The following is a 13,098-nucleotide window of genomic DNA, read 5'->3' as shown; positions in this document are numbered from 1 at the left end:
TGGTGAGAGGAAGAGACACGGAGGCCTGTGTACTCTAGTGATAAACGGAAGCATCCGGGTGAGTCAAGGAAGAGACATGATATCTTTCAAAAGTAATATAAACGAGTAAAGCATAAACAAGAACTTAAAGCGGGGGGAGGGCCCACCCCCACAAAACGTGGTGGGCCCACCCCCACAAAACGTGGTAGGCGTCTGGAGAGCAGATGACCGCATCGTTGAGCCCTGGAGGTTCTAGGGGTTCTCTCCGGGGGAGGCTTTTCCCTGGCTGGGAGAACACTGGAGGTTGGAGGAGGTGAATTGCCTAAAGCCCAGGAGCGGCCCTTGGACCCTCCCCCTTCCTATAATTAACTCAACGCCCGTCCCGCCAGTAGGGATCCGAGGCTTCCCCTGGACCGCCCCCTCCCCTAGCCCATCTCTCTGGGGGAGGACAGGATCTCGGGGAGGGCGAGTGGTCGACCCCCGGCCACACGAGCCCCCCCCCACCTAAGCGGTGTGGAACCCTGACCCTGCCTGGGGCCGGCCGCCTGAGCGATCCTCTCCACTCCTCCCCACTACTCGCCGTCCTCCTGCGCCGGCCGCACCCGCCCCGGCCATCCCGGCGGGCGCGGGGGGCGCGGGCCCCGGCCCCGCGTGACGTGGGCGCCGCGGCGGGAGGGGCCGCCCGGGGGGCTCCGGCCGCCTTATTAGCGCCCGGCGGGTCGCCGGCAGCCAGCAGACCGCCGCTTTGCGAGCAACAGGAGCCGGCTAGCGTCCCACTCCTCCCACCTCCTCCGCCAGCCTCCTCCTCCTCCCCTTCGGCTCCTCCCGCCCCCACCTCTGTGTGAGCGGCGGAGTCGCCCTCTCGCTGCCTCTTTCTCCCGCTCCCGCTCGCTCGTCTCTCTCGCTAATACTTCCCCCTGCTGTGCTCCAGGGCACCCAAGCATTCTCCGCGCTAACCTTAGGGACCAATCGTGCTCGAAAAGCCTAGGAAAAGCTGCTTCGGGCGCAGATAGTTGGAAGCCCCTGGTCCCTTCCCCCTCTCCCGGCGCAGCCCGTGCCCGGCTCGCAGCACCTTCTCGCTCCTGCACACTCTGTTTGGGAGGACGGGGTGAGAAGGTGAAGTGGAAAGAACTGCAGAGCAGAGGGGGCCAGTCTCAGAGCTCAAATTTCATTTTCATTGAAGCAAATCACAGAAGATCAGTTTTTTTTTTTTATTCTGCATTTTTTCCTTTTTCCTTTTTTTTTTTTTAAAGAAACTTCTTTTTGGGGGGGCGGGGGTTTGCTCTGGGCATCTGTTTTGTCCAGTAGTTGAAAAGTGAACTCGACTCGTGATGGTTCTCCTGTCACTTTGGTTGATAGCAGCCGCTCTGGTAGAGGTTAGGACTTCAGCTGATGGACAAGTAAGTGGAAAATAATAACAAGAAAAAACTCAAACCCAACCTTTTCCCGAAAAAGTTCCTCCCCTCTTTCCCCTCCTCTCTTTCCTCCTCCCCCCTCCCACCCTTCCCTGTTATCTTGTGCGTTCAGGACCGGTGTTTGAGGGCTGGGCGCATCGTGCGGGGCTTTCTGGGGTGGGGGGTTGCACTGCAGGGTGGGGGTTATGACTCTGCCTCTGGGAGCCCAAGGCTTGTCACACCTAGGGCTCCCCCCCCCCCCCCTTTTGCGGCATTCGTAACAATTCCTGGTGACAAACTGCAGCCAATTCGCATCCTCCCCGGGCCATCTGGGTTTCCCCTTTCCGGAGGGCGGTCTGGGCGCTTGAATGAAGTTCTGGACGCTGGGTCCGGGATCCCAGTGCTCTGGCTGCTGCCGCCGGAGTCGGGTTCGCGGGGCTTTCTCTCCTCCTCACTGACTCACAGCTTTTTCGGGCAGCCGGAGGCGGGGGTTTCAGGAAGTCCCTGGGCCGGACAGGGAGCGATCCAGTAGACACGTGTCCTGGGAGGACCGCTGCCGGGCTGGGGTTTGACAGTTGGGGAGGGGGGCTGGGGACGTTTCCTGCCCTGCGTTTTCGTGGGCAGAGGCTGGAGGCGCCGGCCGCTTTTCTCCCCTCCCCCTCTGCACAACTCCTCCTCTTTTAAAGCTAAGTTGAGTGCGGCTCTGTTTCTTTTCGGCCCAGCCCCCACCCACCCTTTGGAGACTCAAGGTGAAGCCCGATGCGCCTAGAAGAGTCCTTGAGAAGGCTCAGCGGGACGAGCCAAGCCGTTTGTAGTAAATCACATCAGCTCAGGGCCGGTGGGACTTTGAGCACAGAATTTCTCTGTGAGTTTTTGTAGCTTCTCTGCTCTGCCTGGTCTGGCCATAGGTTAAAAACTCGAAGAATGTCTAGTTGATTCTTGACCTCAAATCTGATACCTCAGACCCCCTTCTAGCTAGAGATTTCATTGCTAATCCTCACCCAGTATCTGAGTTTTAAGAAAAGAATATTGAATGTCAGTATTTATTTTTGCTGGCTTCATAAATATTAAAATTAAAACGGGCAAACAACTCGCTGTAACAAACTGTTATTGAAATGGCTCATTCTCTTGCCCCAAGAACCTACAAACCAAGGTGCAGCCTTTAGGCACCAGTCCTCGTCTCCAGCATCTCCTGATTAGCCCCTGAAAAGCATTAATGGTAGAAATAAAACGCACGAGGTGATAAGATGAAACCCAGTAACTGTTTCTTTTTACTTTCCCCCCTCCTTTCCAGGCTGGTAATGAAGAAATGGTGCAAATAGGTAAGCCTTGTTCTCAGATGTCATTCTTATCTTGGTAGAAAGAAAGGGATGAAATTAGCTAATTAAAATATTGTTTCTGAAATTTCTCCCATTGGTGGTTAAAAAATAATTCGTCGTCCAGGAACATTTCTGTTCTTCTCTTCCTCTTTCTGGAGGAAGGTCCCACTTTTCTCAGGTTGAGTTAAAGTGGTATAAAAATTTGCAGTTGGGTTTTTTTATGCATCAATTTTTTCAGGCTTGTCTTTGGACAAGCCACTGGTAGGTACTTGGCAGATGATGTAGAGATTGGAATAAGGCGTGGAGATAAGTCAAATCAATTTATGTAGCTTTAGGAAGAGTATATCTGATTAGAACAGAAAGCAAAGTGTAAGAATGCTACAAAGAAGGGAAAAATGAAAGACAGGATGAAAATTTTTCTCTTAAAATTTTTCCAGCTTTCTTTCTAATTTTTTTTAATGTTTATTTATTTTTGAGACAGAGACAGAGCATGAATGGGGAAGGGTTAGAGAGAGAGGGAGACACAGAATCTGAAGCAGGCTCCAGGCTCTGAGCTGTCAGCACAGAGCCCGATGTGGGGCTCGAACTCACGGACTGTGAGATCATGACCTGAGCTGAAGTCAGACGCTTAACTGACTGAGCCACACAGGTGCCCCATAAAATTTTTCCGGCTTTAAATAAGCCCTCCGATGACTTATCTTATTCCACCTACTTTACAACAATTATCTGCTAATGTGTAAGATACTGCTCGGCCTTTGCAAAGAACATCTAAAACTTCAGTATTACCTGGTGATGTGGGAATTACTCCCATTTTATGGGTGAGAAGACTGAGGCTCAGAGAGTATATGTGAATTGTAACAGGTCATTCCAAAGTCCACGTGATCTTTTTTTTTCTTTTTTTGAAGCTGTTTATAATAATATAATAGTTCTGAATTCAGAGACTGAAGGTCATCTGGCCAGAAGACAGGCTCAATTCAAAGTCTTTTTATATACATTTAATTTGGATTACTTTAAACGATAAATTTTCATTTTGGCAGAATATTAGTCTCTGTAAATTCTGTATTTGTCAAGTGATATTGTAAAGTCATCTTTTAGATGAAAAGTTTTGATTACTGCAAACATAGTTATGTGTCATTGCCTATGTGCTCTGCTCTGGGCGGTGTTAATTGCTTTGCGCAGATTATGTCATCTAATTCTCACAACCATTATGAGGTAGATGCACCATTGTACCCTTTTTAGATTTGAAGAAATTGAAACTTGAGAGGTTCTGCAGCTACCTGCTGTAGTGCTTAGTAGAGAGCTAAGAGGATTCCATGCTTGCAAACTAATGCAGGAACCCCAAGATCCGGGCTATCTGCATATGTCAGAATGCTGTCGTGTGCAATCTTTGGCATTGCTGGAACTCTTCCCCAAGCTTAGACCTCAGTAGTAAGAATAGGACAAAGGAGAGGAGAGTGACTGAGAACTGCATTAAATATATAGCGTCTGTGAAGACATTTGTCATTTGTAACTCATGACATTTAGCCATCAACATATATCTTTAAAAAAATTTTTTTTTAAATTTTTAACATGTATTTATTTTTGAGAGATAGAGAGAGACAGAGTATGAGCAGGGGAGGGGCAGAGAGAGACACACACACAGAATTCGAAGCAGGCTCCAGGCTCTGAGCTGTCAGCGGAGAGCCCGACGCGGGGCTCGAACTCACAAACTGAGAGATCATGACCTGAGCTGAAGTCGGACACTCAATCAACAGAGCCACCCAAGCCCCAACATATATCTTTTTAAAGAAGGATTTAAAAAAAAAATCCTCAAAACAAGTAGAAGAGAAAGTTATCTTTCTTTTTTATTGCTTAATCGTTTGATTACTTACACATCCCAACTTTTCAATATGTAAATTTTAAAGCGGTTTTAAGATTATCCATTTTAGGGGCAGCCTGTGTGGCTCAGTCCGTTGAGCAGTGCAGAGGCTGCTTGGGATTCTCTCTCTCCCTCTGTCTCTGTCCTTCTCCTGCTCATACTGTCTCTGTCTCTCTGTAAATAAATAAATAAGCCTAAAAAATTTTTAAAAAGATTACCCATTCTATCAAAGGAATAAAATATATTGCTTTGATTAAATTTTCAGATAGAATCAGCATGCTCTCCTGTAAAAGGCCCTGAGTTAGACTTTGGCCCATTCCTTTTGTTAATATGAATCACGTTGGTTGCTGGTTTCTACAGGGAAGGAAGTGGCACAGGTGTGCTTAAATTTGGTAGGAAGAAGATAAGTAGCAATATGGAAGAGGGGAGGGCAGGGGACTCTTGGATTGTGTTGCTGGAGATTTGCTTACTCCCAAGTGCCTCGGCTTTATGGGGATTCTCTCTTTTATTTCTATCACTTTTATTTACCATTTTCAGGTCGAGTGAAGAAAAGAAATAAAGATAAAAATAGGTTTGATTCATGAGTCTTGTGATAGTAAAAGTATAGCTATCATTTGGCTTTGGGTTATCATTTATGTAGCTCTTGAAAGGGGTTTAAAAATACATTTAAAAAAATGTGTGTAGTAATGAGACGTCTTTCCCTTGTCCCCATGTGTAAGGGGGTTGCCTGCCTGGAAGTTTGGTCAAATGCCCTCCTCTACATATAATTAATTTTTTTCCAATAATAAATTTAAAAGTGGTTTTATATAACCACTCTTAGAGGTGCCATTTGATGAATGGTACAATTAGGGAAGACTAATAAGGCTTGCAGAGTTAATTAACTTCTTGGTCTCCAAATTGGCTAGAGAAGAGTCCATGGTTCTCAATAGTTTCTCTGCATAATTTAATGTCTCAGGAAGACATAAATATTAATTAGTGACAAACCATAAACTATTAGGAAGCTCAATTAAAAAACATAGTTTCTGTTGAGGTATCATATACATGCAGGATAGTGCATATGAGTGTACCCCTTGCTGATTCTTCATGAAACAAACAGTCCTGTGTAACTAGCTTCTGGAACAGTAAGTACATTACTAGCATGAATGCCACCTTCTCAGCACTATCCTTTCCCCCGACCCCACCCCCGCCATGATAGGTAACCATTTGCTTGACTTCTGACAGGATTGGTTAATTTTGCCAGTTTTTAAATGCTTTTTGTAAGTACAGTCACACAACATGTGCTTGAGAAAATGATGAAAATGTGCTTAATAACGCTTTAGCTCTCTAACGTAGGAAGGCTTTTATTTAGGTAGAGAGAGGGCAGTTGTGATGGGGCAGGTTAGAATATGTATAGATATATGATTTAGATAGTGTGTTGACAGGCGATTGTTCTTTCCTTCTCCCTCTACCCAGTGGGAAAATGCCCTTTTTAAACTTTTTTTAAATATTTATTTATTTTTGAGAGTACGAGACAGCGAGTGGGGGAGGGGCAGAGAGAGGGAGACAGAGGAACCGATGAGGGCTCTGTGCTCGAACTCACAAACTGTGAGATCGTGACCTGAGCCGAAATCAAGAGGTGGCAGCTTAACCAACTGAGCCACCCAGGCGCCCCCTAAAATGCCCTCTTGATATGTGGGAAAGTATGATTCACCCTGGAGAAAATGGGTAAATAGGTTTTGATCTCTGACCTACTTCTCTGCTCCTTTGTCAACCAGAGAGGAACAATTTACCTACCTATCTACACCCATACACACATACACTCATACATATATATATATATATATATATATATATATATACATACACCCATACATGCATATACATGCATATAGGTACATGTGTGAATGTGTATGCACTGTGTAAATGTGTGTGATTCATGAGGTCATTAACATACTTCTGTGGCATGTTAGGGAGCGCTTTCATTCTGACTCAGAATATGGCCTTGGTGGGATGCCTAAGGTAATTGTGGGCAGCTGGCTGGCTGGCCTGATTGGGTAAGGAGCCTTGCTCTGTGACACATGTGGCTTAGGAAATAATCATGGTTTTGTAGAAATTGGAGAATCTGCAAAAGAATTCTCTGAGTCCTTTGTTTCATAAGCTGCCACTTAGATATTGCCTGAGTATCATTAGAGGAAAAATCATTGTGAGGGTTTGGTGTTGTGCTGGGTTCCCTTGCTTACCCCCCTCTCTTGGAATCAGGGCATATCTATCTTTCTCTGCCCTATTTCTGTTTCCCAGTTTCAAATTCCATTCCATTTCATTCTTAACCAAATAAAGTTGCTAATCTTGTCCTCTCAAATATCCAGTTTATTGAGAGAGATTTTTTCATCATTTGCAGGTATTTATTTGGTTTTCAAGGTTTAGTGTGAGTCACTTCACCTAGTCCTTGGCTCGTGGTGGGCATTTCTACTAGTGTAGACCTCATGAGAGCAAACAGTTTGTCTTGATGATTGCTGTATCTCCAGTGTATAAAATTGGGCTTGGTGCCCTGTGGGTCCTCAAATACTTGTTATTCAATGCATAGATCTGGTGAGCAGGGCATTATATTGGGATTCACCTGTGTTCTATATTTTCTTAAACGCTCTTGTTCTGTGCCCCTTATCAGGTTTAATTGGTTCTCAAGAAAATGCTGATGGTCATAATGGCTATCCAATTAATTATTCAATGTTATCAAGACTCCTTGTAACTTCTCATTGCACTCCACAAAGCTCAGGGACCTGGGTTTATTGGTCTCTCATCTATTTGTTAAGATTTGCCAAATTGAACTGAATCACGTACAGGTTTGGAATGCCCACTAACTTTGCACTAATGTCTACTTGAGATCATTTGCCTTGTTCCAGGCATCAGGGGAAATAAGATAACCTAAGCTTAAAATCGATGAACCCAGTGTGCCAGCAGCAATACTAAAAAGTGTGACTTAAAGGGATTTAAAGGGATCTTTTGTAAAATTTAGAATAGCTACCCATTTAGCCATTGTTCTTTCTTGTAACTAAAGATTGTGCACTTGACTTTATTGATTTAGCTTCCACCCCTCCACTAAGCATCAAAATGGGTAATATTAAATGTTTTAAGCTTTGTAGATGAAGAGGTTATGAAGTGTAGCATGTTAATTTAGTACCCGCAAATTATTATTGCTGTTTAGCTGAAATACTTCTTCCCCTTACTTTCACTGTTTTTTCTTGCCATTGTACCAAATAATCACAATATTGCTAAGAAATATTAAGAAATCCCCATGGTCACTTCTGCTTCCAGGATGATTATCTCTAAGCATTCTTTGCTTGCGGGGAGCCAACCCAGATTACCTTGGAAATCCATTAGGGACAATGCCAAATTGCCTGGTAAAATCATGAGTGATTTCAATATGAAGAGTTTGGTTACACTACTTGGATTGAATATAGTAACAGTGATGACTTAGGTGGAACACTAATGCCAGAATTTTGGGAAGCTTCTTTTTCATGTTGCTCCCATAGATATCAGCTTTTACTCCTAAACTGTGCTGCTGCTATTGTTACAAATTGTTTATTCTTTTTAATTAGTTTTCTTTCTGAACATAGATGTTTTACATGTGCCCATTATAACTGTCTTCTTTAATTTTTCTGTATACCCCAGATTTTTGACAATCATCTTAAATACCAATTTAGCATGTTCTTACCCAGTCATCATTTATTTATTTTTTTTACTTGTTTATTTATTTTTGAGAGGCAGAGAGAGACAGAACACGAGACAGGGGAGGGGCAGAGAGAGAGGGAGACACAGAATCGGAAGCAGGCTCCAAGCTGTCAGCACAGAGCCGGAGGCGGGACTTGAACTCACAAATTGTGAGATCATGACCTGAGCCGAAGTCAGATGCTTAACTGACTGAGCCACCAAGGCACCCGTTACCCAGTCATCATTCAATACACATGTTGTGTAGGTTATTTTTGTATACCTGTTTTTGTTTTGTTTGGTATTTTAGTGAAATTTTCCACATCACTACAAAATCCTTATGAACATCATTTTAATCTCATTATCCTAATAAACCTTAATTTATGTACTTATTAATACCTATTTTCTCATAATGAATGTTGCCACACAGCTTGCTTTTCAAATGACTACTTTAGGAGAAAGCTCTAGAAGCTGCTGGCTGAGTAAAACCAAATTAACATGATATGTGTTGGCAGATGGCTTTTGAAGTTTGTAGGACCTGAACTCTTACTGGTAGTATAGGGAAGCATTGATTTTTTAAAATGTCCATTTTAAATTAGTTTTGGTTCTGCTCTTCTTAAATCTGAATGTAATTTTTAAATATTTGGTTATGCCATCTCTGAAAAATGCAATGAATTATTTTTCTAGTTATCAAGTACCCTGGTTCATGGTTTAAGAGCAATTATAAAAATGTTTTGTAAATTTTATTAGTACTATGACAAGATTCATCTACCTCATAGAATTTGAGAGCTGTATATTCTTTCGAATGGTTAGTAAAGCATGGGAAGAGTTTCCTAGTTTAGGAATCTTTGTTCCCACATGTAATTTATCCATCATAATTTTCCCAATATGTTTATATGATTTTGCTGACTAACTGTAAATCCTTAGGAGAGATTTTGTGGTAATGTCAGTTTCTTGTTTATAAAAATGATTGCCACAAATTTAGCATGATGAATCTTTATGGAATTTAGAATAAATTATGAACAGCATGAAACAGTCTATCTTGTTTTTGAAGTGACTGGTAAACCAAAAATAACATTTAGGAAACTCGTAGGAAGTAACATAGGATTAAATACATGAATCTTCAAATACTGGGATCTTAGATGTTAAATCCCATTTCCTACAAATTTTCTTCATATTTAGTACTTATATTTTTATATATGTATGCATACAAATTAAAACGAATGATTGAAGTCATTATTCATATGAGTTTGAGTTCTCTTTCTTTTATATGTAAAAATACCTCTTTTTCATGTAAAGTCCATTCCTTAATCTAAAACATAACCAGCATATCCAGGAGAGGACCTATTAGTTTTCATTGCCTTGCTTCTATCAAATGGTCAGGGGCACAGACTCTGTTCACTCTGGTTTAAAAGCCTGATTCCACTACTTTCTAGCTGATGACTTTAACTTCTCAAGGCATCACTTTCTTCTACGTAACATAGGCATATTACTACTACTTACTTCATAGAATTATAAAGGATTCATAAAATGCTGGCAGTTGGTAAGCAAGTTAGAACAATAGCTATTATTAGTACTATATCTTAGTCTTGTGCTTTTTAAAACACTTTTACTCAATGAGAGCCACCGCTTTCTAACCGGTACATTTTTGATAGGTCTGTCTACCACCATGAATTTCCAGGAACCTTAATTTACTGTGTCAAGGACTTGTAAACTCTCCAACCACTCAACTCACCATGTGACAGCTCTTTGAGAGTTCTATTTTCATGTATTATCTTAATGTTGGTAACTCAATATACTGTTGCTTAATTCGTTGGAATATGGCAGTGGAGGGAGGAGTTGGGTAAGGAATGAATGGTACAAAAACAGTTATTCCATATGGATTCTGTACCAACTATATTTCATGTATGCAAGACACAATTCTTTCTTCTTTTCACCTTGTTTGTTAAAAGTCCTTTTCATTTCATTGAGAGAAAGTTCCTATATTAATCATGACTCCTTTGGATGGAAATAACAGGAACTCAGTTGACACTGGTTAAGGAACACAAAATTGATCAGGTAATCAAAGTCAGGTAGAGCTGAACCGAGGGCTCAAATAATGTCAGAAATCCCTCCCTTTCCTCCCTCTACTCTTCTTTCTTTCTCATTTTCCTGCTTTGGCTTTATTTCTTTATCAGGATATGATTGGTCGTGCCTCAGGTTGTGGCAAAGACTGTCACTAGCATCTCTGGGCTATCATTCTACCTTTTACCCCAGTAAGCAGAGCACTTTTTTTTTTTTTGTTAATGATTATTTATTTTTTGAGAGAAAGAGACAGAGCATGAGTGGGGGAGGAGCAGAGAGGGAGGGAGACAGAATCCGAAGCAGGCTCCAGGCTCTGAGCTGTCAGCACAGAGCTGACGCAGGGCTTGAACTCACAGACTGTGAGATCATAACCCGAACTGAAGTTGGACACTTAACTGACTGAGCCACCCAAGCGTCCCACAGAACACTTGTTTTTTGACAGCTCCAGCAAAAATTCCTGGTGGGGCTTTTATTGGCTACTTGGCTTTGAACGATTCTCTATGGTCAGGGGATGCAGTGCCCTGATTGGCCTGAACTGGGACATTTTACTCTTGACTTATAGGGATTGTGAGTGGAATGTGGGTTGGTTACCTGAGGGAATACTGGGATGTAGTTAAAGAAAAAGGAGGATGGATGCCAAAGAGAACACATGTGAGGGCCTCCCAGCATAGTGCATGGGATCTGATGGCTGTGGTAGGTAGAATAATGCTCCCCCCTCCCCACCACAATAGGTCTACATCTGAATCCCTGGACCTGTGAATATGTTATGTTACATGGCAAGAGGAATTCAGTTTGCAGATAAAATAAAGTTGCTAATCAATTGGCCTTTATTTATTTATTTTTTAATGCTTATTTATATTTAAATATTTTGAGAGTGGGAGAGAGAGCGCAAGCAAGCATGTGGGCAGGGGAGGGGCAGAGAGAGAGAGGAAAGAGAGAATCCCAAGAAGCCTCCACGCTGTCACCACAGAGCTGGATGTGGGCTGGATCTCATGAACCAGGAGATCATGACCTAAGCCCAAAATCAAGAGTCAGATTCTTGGCTGACCGAGCCACCCGGGTGCTCCAGTTGGCCTTTAAATAGGGAGACTATCCTGGATTATTGGGGGGGTGTCCTGAGAAGTGGAAGAGGGAGACCATAGAGACAAAACTAGAGAGATGGCAGCAAAAGACAGACTTGGTCTGATGTTTCTGGCTTTGAAGATGAAGGAAGGGAACCATATGCCAGGGAATGCAGGTGAGCTCTGGAAGCTGGAAAAAGTCAAGGAAACAGATTATTCCCAGTGGTTCTTGAAGAAATGCAGCCCTGTGAACACCCATGTGACCTATTGCAGACTCCTGACCTCCAGAACTGTAGGATAACTGTAGGAGAACTGTAGATAACTGTAGGATAACTCCTGACCTCCAGAACTGTGTTTCAAGTGGCTGAGTTTGTGGCAGTTTGTTACAACAGCAATAGGAAGCTACTAGAGTGGCCCAGTGGACTGTCCCAGTTTCTCATACCTTTGTCATACTGTGAGCCAGACGATTTTAGATTTGGAAAATATAATCACCACAAGGAAGCTTCAGGGAAAACCTTTAAAATGCTATTCACGTTTCTTATCTGTCATATTTTCCTAAGCTTTTGGCCCTGGGGACAAATGCTCATTTTCCTGGCTTTAAATTCTAGGCTCAATATTAGTCTTTCAAGGTATTATCTATCAAAAAATTGTGAGACGTATGAGAAATATTAATGTATAGAATGTCTAATACAGCTCTCGAGTCTGTGAAACTTCCAGTGATGATAAATATAACCGGTAGACGTCCTTCTTTAAAGCTAAGATCAGAATGTTAACATTTTGGCATTGGGGCCTCACATTAAAAAAACACAAAAACCAAAAGACTCCTCTATTTGTTATTCTGTTATTGATTTTTTGATCCTTTTAACATGTAGCAAACAAAGAAAATACTTGGACATTTTTCTTTAAAACATTTTTTTTTCACTTTTTTTTTTTTTTTCCTTCAAAGATCTTCTCTTACCTGGTGTCATGTTCTGGAACACCAAAGAACGTGCTGTTCTTTCCTAAGTGACTCTCTTGAACATAAACATTGTGCAATTGCAACAAATATTTATGAAAAAGCCAGATTTTAAAAAAAATGAGGAGAATTTTTAAGTTCACAACTATTTGTTCTTTCTTAATGAGTAAAAAAAAAAAAAGCAAGCTTTTATTTTTTTTCTCCCCTCCAATAGCTTGATGAAAAATGTTTGACTGTGAAAGTAGATTTGCAACGAAAATAAAAGACTTCAAAGAGTTTCTCCGGCTTGCGGTGATAAGAGCCTAGAGGAGATGAAGTGAGGAAAAGAATTTGGCTGTGTTCAGAAGTTTAGCATGTGTCACAACTAACTTTTAGTTGCCTTTGAATGAAGATGGGTCCCCTTCTCTGTTTGTGTTTACAGCCTTGGGAAGCCCTTCAGTGTGTGGTGCCCTCTTTAACGTCCACTCATCACCCTGCTCACATCTTTCCTGGAGCAGCTGGCTCCTGTCATTTCTGATGAAAGTCATTCTCCTACCCACAGCTCAGGATTTGGAAATGTTGTTGTTGGAGCTGCTTCTTTAGCAGATCTTGAAAATGCTTATTCGATTTCATTCTTGTGGCCAGATTGTTGCATACTGAAAGTTTATACCTGAAAAAGGAAATTGCCTGTGTGAACTGTCTCTTTATAGTAATCAACCAGTTCTTGGGAGAGAATCTCAGCATCTGGGTAGGGTAATAGAGTATGGGTTCTTACAGCTTGCCTGAACTTCAGGCCCTCGGTTGA

The 13,098-nt window shown here is 42.3% G+C and overlaps 1 protein-coding gene across 1 annotated transcript in view; it reads left to right on the top strand.

The window, feature by feature from the left end:
• The first annotated feature begins 638 nt into the window (after window positions 1-638).
• Window positions 639-13,098, top strand: part of ADAMTS3 (ADAM metallopeptidase with thrombospondin type 1 motif 3) — a 258,079-nt gene continuing 245,619 nt past the window's right edge. The window contains exons 1-2 of the mRNA XM_049630608.1: window positions 639-1,379; window positions 2,668-2,695. Of these exons, the coding sequence (XP_049486565.1) occupies window positions 1,311-1,379; window positions 2,668-2,695 (97 nt within the window). The 5' untranslated portion in view covers window positions 639-1,310. The remainder of the gene's footprint in view (window positions 1,380-2,667; window positions 2,696-13,098) is intronic.

This window comes from Panthera uncia, chromosome B1, assembly GCF_023721935.1.
Source record: "Panthera uncia isolate 11264 chromosome B1, Puncia_PCG_1.0, whole genome shotgun sequence".
NCBI classification, from domain to species: Eukaryota; Metazoa; Chordata; class Mammalia; order Carnivora; family Felidae; genus Panthera; species Panthera uncia.
The sequence above is the reverse complement of the archived record's forward strand: the minus strand, read 5'-3'. Positions and strand labels throughout refer to the sequence as shown.